Source organism: Sphaeroforma arctica (assembly GCF_001186125.1).
Source record: "Sphaeroforma arctica JP610 unplaced genomic scaffold supercont1.307, whole genome shotgun sequence".
Taxonomy (NCBI): domain Eukaryota; class Ichthyosporea; order Ichthyophonida; genus Sphaeroforma; species Sphaeroforma arctica.
The window spans coordinates 7,058-15,576 of record NW_014040251.1 but is presented as its reverse complement, the minus strand read 5'-3'; the positions used below and the strand labels follow the sequence as shown (position 1 = coordinate 15,576).

General features: G+C 42.0%; 1 protein-coding gene across 1 annotated transcript; it reads left to right on the top strand.

Moving 5' to 3' along the window:
- Positions 1 to 1,292: 1,292 nt before the first annotated feature.
- Positions 1,293 to 7,662, top strand: SARC_05036 (hypothetical protein). The gene is made up of 8 exons (XM_014301104.1): positions 1,293 to 1,639; positions 3,361 to 3,636; positions 3,874 to 4,165; positions 4,571 to 4,743; positions 5,063 to 5,143; positions 5,472 to 5,597; positions 6,056 to 6,257; positions 6,587 to 7,662. Exons 1-8 carry the CDS (start codon positions 1,439 to 1,441, stop codon positions 6,787 to 6,789), a joined length of 1,554 nt encoding a protein of 517 aa, XP_014156579.1. The 5' UTR covers positions 1,293 to 1,438; the 3' UTR covers positions 6,790 to 7,662.
- The last annotated feature ends 857 nt before the right edge of the window (positions 7,663 to 8,519 follow it).

The window sequence follows — 8,519 nt, the reverse complement described above, 5'->3', positions numbered from 1 at the left end:
ATATTATACAAATATACGTACACACACAATCATACATATATACAAATATACATACACACACAATCATATATATATATATAGGAAGTATATGAAATACAGGTTTATACTGCTATATGTGGTCAATATATTTACGTATGTGTATGATAGATGTATAAATTTAGTACATCTACGAGAGAGATATATTATTACTAGCAAATACTCTGGACTTGCTCAGAATGTATTTAGGTCGTCACATAAAGGTATATGAATTTATTGAGGAGCACATGCTGTGTAGTAGGGTTAGCCACATTCACACCAAACAATAGCAGTCGCTAAACCCAGCCTGCATGAACTCATTTACGGGAGAATAACAGGTATATATGATAACCTACCGCTTTCCTGGTTACACGTAGCCTGCTTGTAGAATCTCGGCATCTCGGGCTTGCGCTCCATAGACGTAGACATGCAACGCACCAGCCGTTGCAAGCATGAGGTTTGAGCCATGCGACTCCTCGCTACGGATGACGCTGAAACGAACATTACGGGAACCTATTTATCCTCTATATTAGTACTATGTGTATATAAAAATAAATGAATATAAGCATATATCCTATTTATCAATAAAATCTGCCAAAGGAGGCTTTTGTTTATAGATATTTAAATACACAAATGCGTGTGGATGCCCGTGAATGGCAAAATTTTACAATACATACACACCGCTTCAGAGTTTGGCGGGCAAATACAGATGAGTCATGATTAGGTACATTCATATGTGATTGATGATACAATATAAATACGTAAATACAAAGATATGTGCGTGTACACGTAACATATCCAAAATTACACAATCCAACTGTTTTTGCGTTTAAAAGGTAAACGTTTCTGGTATATTCGTACTTTCGGGATTTCAACTGGGTCATGACCTTCGCAGCCTCGCCCTCAGGCTCTACATTTGAAAGGCAAAATTTTATGGTAACACTGACAAGTCCGTAGGACACTGTGGGTGTATTTAGGGTTTCTACGTAAAACCAATCCGTATTCGTTTACGCTAAACGTTTATTAATGCATGGGTGCAAAACGTAAATGAATATATGGCACGCGCGTGACGGCGTGTCAGCATGTCAGCGTGTCAGGGGGTAAACGTGATTTATCATGTTTTCTGATTTTTCTTGCAAGAAAAGTAATAATAATCATCAAATTCCGCATAGGGTCTAAGGTTATATGGACGATCATGCACGTTCAAGATAGAGTGAACAGTACATATGTTAATACCATATTGATAGGGTAGTTATATATATATATACATATATATCCACTGTTCACCTCCAATTATAGACATAATTATTAGTCTTCCCGTAACAGCAGCTAGTTCCTGTTTTCCAGAGTCTCGTGGATAATTGTAGTATTGTAAAAATATATTTGCAGACCAGCAATTGAAGTAGCTATTATATATAGCAATATGACACAAACAAACGAAGTTAGTAACCATGGCTTGCCTCGTAACGGAACTGATACAGCGTCTGTTGCTGCATGGCAAGAGTCCGTATTGGCTATGACTAATTACTTACCAACGGCATGTCACACCTGCAAGCAGTATAGTATGAAGCTGTCAAGGTGTTCTGGGTGCAAAATATACTCGTACTGTACTTCCGATCATCAGGTGAGTAAGGTGTTTGTGTGTTTGTCAGGTAGGCGCCGGTTGACATTATCGCACCTCTGTTTTGGTGACCGCACTTGATGTTGGATACACGTATAGTAATAAAATCCGTGGCATACAAATATTCTCTACGTTCATACGTAAAACATATGTATAATTTTGAAAGATGCAAGTTTATGCGTGGATCGGAGAGTGCGAGTTTATACACATTGGTACTCGTTTTTTGAAATGATCGAATTTGCACACATGTATCTCTATATACAACACAGTACACAGCATCTGACTAGTGCGGATAGTATTGCTTATATATCTAGCTTGCACGACATGTGCATATGTGTTCATTAACATAGTCAACACTGTGAGGTACTCCACACTTACCTTTATATACAATCTATGTACGTTGTTGATTTATCAAAGTATACATGAACGGGTCATTCACCAAGTCGCCATGAGGTTGTTATTTATGTATATTGCCCAATCTACATATATTGTAGTGGCTATCCTCATAGATAAGCACCGACTTCAGTGGGACTATTGCGCATAGCTCTCGAAGCATCTGAAAAAGGCATCATTTATGAGGGGTCGAATCACATGCATATGCATATGAAGGATCCTCCAGAGACGATCTTTACAAATCGCACACATGTTTTGTAGTACGTTGACCAGATACGTCCATTGATAACTTACTTATTGCACTGCGTATGTCAATGTCGATATGCATGCGAAACCTACACATGAGCGGCTTTCAGATGCGCTAGCTTTCGATGCCCCCCCCCACCCCCCACCCCCCCCCCCGCTATTGTGCTCGGTCTCAAGCTTGTATTTCACGAAGAATGATTAAAATAGTAGTTTTCTAGTGTTCACAGCTCTGTGCCTGTCTGGCATTGGATGCCCTTTATTTCAATTTAGGGCTGCAGGAACATGGATGCGCGATAGCATCGTTCTGCAGAACTCTTCGCGTATTCTATATCTATATGTATATATGTATATATATATACAAATAGATATATATATATATATATAAATACATCCATGCATGCATATATATATATATATATATATACATAGAAATAAGAAATAGAAAAATAATAGTAAACACAAACATACATATATATATATATATATATATATGTATTATACATACATATCTATATCTACATACATGCACATATATATGCATATATATATTCATGTGCGTACCTGCAATGGGATGATGTAGATTTGCGCATCAGATGCGAGCTTATGTGTAGCTGAAAGCCCATGCATTCGATTAATGTGTTGATGGGAACCATTCTGGAAGCACCTACAATTATACTTATATGGCGTATATGTGCCTGCAATATGTATGACGGTAGACACATGTCAACAACGCATTGTTCTGGTGAAATGCATATTCATGAGAATATGGCAGGTCACCCATCGATTCATATTTGTGCATGTAGATGTGTACAAGTTGACATTGCGCACATGTGCAATAATTTCAACGTGTAGTACGAGCAAGTATTGGTTGACGTTTAATGCGTCCTTTGAACACTAGGAGTTTGTTGTACGTTTTACAAGCGGGTGGTACAATGGTGCTATCTGGGTTTGTCCCAGTTCTCGGGGTTCTGGATTATTCTAAAACGACATAGTTCTGAATTTGTATTGTCTCACATTTTCATTTGAATAGTAACCAGACCAATAACATACCCCCAACAACATTGACGTCTCGTCCTAATGTTCAGGTAGCGCATTGGGCAGAGCACAAAACATTCTGCAAAGGCATCCAGTTTCTACAAAAGCACAACCTTGTCCCCCTAGCGGATGTGCCTCTGATAGACGTAGCAGAGACGCCAGTAGACCCTCATACACAATCTCGTACGGGCAATAGCCCGCATGAGAGCCAAGGCGAAGCCTCTCCCCCACCACGTACAGAAGCAGAGTGGTGCGCGTTACGCTTTAAGCTGGCAGGTGCCATGGAAGTGTATCTGAAACGACCCTTGTTGCTACACGAACACCAGGTAGGGCTGCCTGCATTGGTATACAATCTTGTAATATATGATGAGAGTGTCGTACACGCATATATCGTAGTTGGATCACCCACGTGGATGATTCTCGTGGAATAGCAAATTCGCATTCACTACGCTGTGTGGGGAAATGCGGCGAGATGGTTTTATGTTATCGAGTCTGTGAGTTAATGGGAGGGTGCAATGCTTAATACGGATTCGTCTCCTTCTGATATAATACTCTTTTTATAGGCCTGCATGTTTATGAACCACTGCGAGAACTGCTTGCGAACTTACGCACATAAAGTCGAGGCCAACAGCGACAGTACACCCCCAGGCGCACGTGCGGATTTACGCTCGCTCACCAAGTGCGCTGAATGCGAGAGTGTCTCTTATTGCAGCGATTCATGCAGAGAGACCAGTTCAAGTCACCATCAAAGGTGGTGTAGTGAGTATGTACTGCTGATGGAGCTTGAGCGGGTGGTGGCAGAGAAAGGCCTACCCCCGCCTTGGATCCCTGATCTTTTGGTGGAGAAAAGCGAAGGTTTGTACCAAGAGTGTAGGCTATGTGGGTATTGCATGTACGATATTGGGTAAAGCTTGGTTAATTAGTCATGTGCGGTTGTCAATTCAGATCGATGCCAAGTTTGCCAATGTGAGCATCGAGGGATGGAAAAAATAGTTCTTATCCATCGAGAAACACTAACATATACAAAAAGTGATTGTTTTATCGCATCGATATGTGAGCGGAATATTAGAGTTTTATACCCGCCTATCCTTGTTATAGGTATGATTGTCACTATTTGGTCGCGCTGAAAGATGTCAGACTACATTAGCCGCTATCATATCTCTCGTGTTCTCTTGATCATATTATTTTTTGCGCCTGAGGTACGAAAGTATTTCTGAGTAGAGCCCTGGAATATGTTGGTAATATATCCACTCGATGCAGGGCCTTTTGTCCTGCCTACGAATTTCGAGGAGTATCTGCAGACCAGGGAATTCCCGGCCGGAATCTTCACTCCCTCGCTACTAACGTTGTCACACGTGTATAGCAGCCAAGCAATGACATATCCGCTCACCATTCTGTGGGCACTACAAAGGCTTGCGAGTGTAGCTAATAAGGTGTGTGATATGCTTATTAGCACGTCGCGCCTTGTGGTTGTTTCATTTTGACAATTGTCGAGATCGTCCTCGATGTAGGTATCTGTTGTGCTCACCTCACAAAGGCCTTATTTTTAAACCCATCTCCATGAAAACTTCTTTTCATCGGTCTATAAAACCTTGTGTGCAGCGATTGTCACTTTTTGCTGAGTGTATCCCTGTATGCGTTCAGAGTAAATTGTACATGGGATGCCATGCAGGGTGAATGCTCTGGTTGGCAGGTACTTAAACCAAGATTGGTATCTTTATTCACGAGTAAATTTTTGTTTTAATCTGACAGGCGGACGCGCTAGTGGAACCGTACCAGCCTACGAAGAGCAGCTTAGTTCTGCATTTGGTAGGAGCCAATGCCCACAGCGAGGTACGTCGATCTAAGTTCAGTGCTCTGTTAAACTGTGTGATAGTGTTTCAAATACATATAAAGTAGTGTGGTATATGCTTGAGAGTAGGTTGCCATGAAGAAATGGCTGAGATCGAAGAATACCCCGAGTGCATCATGACTCGTTGCTATTGCTCGGCCTAGACAAGGGTATGGTTTCATAAGTATCCCGTACCCTTGATTTCATAGGTATCCCGCGACATGAAGCAGGTGCTTTCAGCAGCATCTAGAAGTATTGCAGACTGTGTATACGTACTATATGCTGTCTATGTCTGCTTATATCGAGGCTATTATTACACTTATCGCACAGGCTCTTCATTCCGTTAAATACGAGGAGTTGTTGCATCTACTGCCGACGGTCACTTCTCTTACGGTTGTCTTGATTGGACCACACGCACCCACTTGGACTGATAGCGACGATACAGAATGTGATATGGTGAGTACACGAGTCCGACGGTTCGTTTGTACGTTCAAATTGCGGGCTATCATCCGGCTTTCGTATTGCAAGTTGATACGGGATTTCTACCATAGGGTTAGTGGGCCTACCGAAACCCAATCTTTTGGGACAAATCGTTGCTGCTTGTTCGTATTTAAGTAGTTTTTAAATGGCTTGGAAGTGTACTATCTACGTTATGCACACATCCGGAATCGATTTCAACGATGTTCTGGTGTCCCTTTAATCGCTGCTTGACAATTGCAGCTAGTACAAAAGCCTCTCAACGGTTCATTAGTACAGAAACAATCGTTCTGTTCAATCGATCTGTTCAAAAGTTAGCTTCTTGGATAGCCTTGTCCGCCCTTGTATCCAGCTGATTCTTGCCTTTGCTTCTTTCTTACAACGTACTTCTGTGTGAGGCATTGACTTGCTTTTTATTTATAAATCTACTACCGCAGTGTGATAGCTGTTTATCCCGAAGCCGGCATTTCCGACTGCGATATCGCCGCATGGAGTACAACAAGTTTATTGAGTCGGAAGGCACGGTTGAGTTTGGGAAGCCAGATATCATTGTTGCCTACAATTGCGGCTTCCACGAGTATACAGGAAAAGAAGAGGACTCTTGGAATCGGGCTATGCCTTATATGCTAAAAAAGGATGGTATGTGACGTCTTTCTCGCGATAGACATTCGAATTTTGTGATCTTCAGTTACAATATAGGCAAAAATCCAGTCCTGTTCCTGGTGCGAGTTCATGGCCATATATGCTAAGGTGTGTGGGGGTCGAAACAGCTCATTTGTCGTATGAGGCCAAACACACCCCAGGCCATACATACCTCGAGATTAATTGAAGGTGTTTACAAAGTGCATCATTTCTGGCTTCCCAGCCTCTGTCATATCCTTGATGTATTCTCTGGAGTGGCACTGGTAGCTACTCTATACAAAAAACGCACGAATTCACACCAATCTCTTTTCTATATTAAATATCAGTGCCTTTGATTGCCACGTCATATACCAAATCGGAATCGGTGGCGGACACCGAGTATATCCAGGCACACGGCGGGCATGTATCTGTTGCATCGGAGAAAAATCCTTTCTTCGGTCGCCAGCCATTCCGGGACTGGAAACGGGATGACGATTGCGATTTTTACTACTACAATAACTACGTGGCCGTATTCTCTGGTGATAACTAAAAAATAGTTTCTTCACGGCATACAAAGTGAGCACGTAGAGAAAGCCGACAACGAGGACTTGTATAGAAAGCGTAGTTTCAAAACACGCGTCACTAAATTCCAAGGGCATATACACTACTAATTTGTATACATTTGAGTGTAGGAGAGCTTGAACACTTCTGTTCACTGCGGCAATACAAGCGCCTCTACGGTGTCAGCTACGATGCAATACACATCTCTCCGTGAGTTGGTGTATGCGGATGATTCTTCTGTTGTGAATAAACACTGCGACGAGGAGTTTTGCGAATCTTTCGCAGCTGCCAACAGGTAAATGAAAAGACGTCGCACACAACTACTCTCTCTCTGTTGCTTTAGTATCGATGGAAATGGACGTCTTATGGCAGCGAATGCAAAACAGAGCGCTGATAGGCTGGTACAACGACTGCGTCACATCATTAACGTCACTCCCCAGGAAGTATTGAGAGTAGCGGATGGCACCCATCTAAGTATAAGAGAAGACATAAGCTGTTATTGTCCCAGCAGTGATTATGCTGTGAGCCTAATGTATCTAATCGAGACCTGACGCCCATTTTGGCTCGAGAGACATGCTAGTACATATTGGGTAAATATGGCTGTAAAACTCACCACGACAAATTAAATGAGACCAGATATCTGGATCTGGTAGCTGCTATATCCAGTCGCAGGTACTTTTCTGACCGCAATTCAATGGAGAAGAACCGAGAAGAAGTGTAGATTTGCATAGCAGCATGCAATCATTTATAAAAGTTTCAACGTGCGATTGTTAACGTACCTTTCAGGCACCGCAGGCATACAGGAGTGCTATCTTTGATTAAAAATGCACATATTGTACGCGCGCGGGTTTCTGCTACACATGCACAGAATAAGCAAGCGAAGGCACGGAAATTGAAGTTCGGGGTTGTTCTCCCTACTGAGTATACCACACATGATATGGGGGTTTTTTCTGTGTTCGTTTGCAAGTGATGAACAAAGAGATAGTTCTGAATATCACACGGGCGTCATACGAAGGGTTCTCTATTGAATCATCTTTTCTCACCCATAAGTTCTAAAACTATTACCATTTAAGGGTGGCTGCGTCTGCGCGTACATACACTTTGCATTGTCAAGGGTGGTGTCAAATACCACGACTAGCATCCTGTTGGCACGAATATACCAGCTACGACATCCAGTAATATTGATTTTTATTCAATTTGGATCAATATGGATCATTTCTGTACGGACCCACGTCAACCCCAATATATATAGATGCAATGTATAAATTGAAATATTCCATCTCTGGCGAATATCAAGCCTGCATCTAAGTCTGCGGATATTTTTAAGGCACTCTCGTTGTCCCTTCAGGGCTTCCTATAGTCTACTTCAACTTCTTTGAAGCCTCAGGATGGCACCATTCGTTCCTCGTTTGATTCTCGGGTATGGGAAAGATGAACACGATTTGTACCGGAAAGAATACCTCAATATGTACAGTGGGTTTGTAGACTATGTTGTCTTTTGCTTTTCCCGCCACGGTTCTGACTGCGAACCAATTCTTGATCTGTGAGAAAACCTGGAACATACAAACATCTATTTTTTCAACTTATCTAGATGTAATTGTGCATAGGGTTGTGTGGGCTAATAGATGGATCGCGTTGCAGCCTTACTATCCAAAAAAAAATCGCAGGAGGCATATCGAACATCCACGCATAGTGCTGAACACCACTTAAACTATTCGT

Bases quoted from the DNA above. Each gene is read 5' to 3' on its own strand.
- SARC_05036 (XM_014301104.1), top strand. From the start codon at position 1,439: ATGACACAAACAAACGAAGTTAGTAACCATGGCTTGCCTCGTAACGGA. The intron at 1,640-3,360 runs GTGAGTAAGGTG...CCTAATGTTCAG, and splicing joins ACTGTACTTCCGATCATCAG to GTAGCGCATTGGGCAGAGCA. The intron at 4,744-5,062 runs GTGTGTGATATG...TTAATCTGACAG, and splicing joins TTGCGAGTGTAGCTAATAAG to GCGGACGCGCTAGTGGAACC.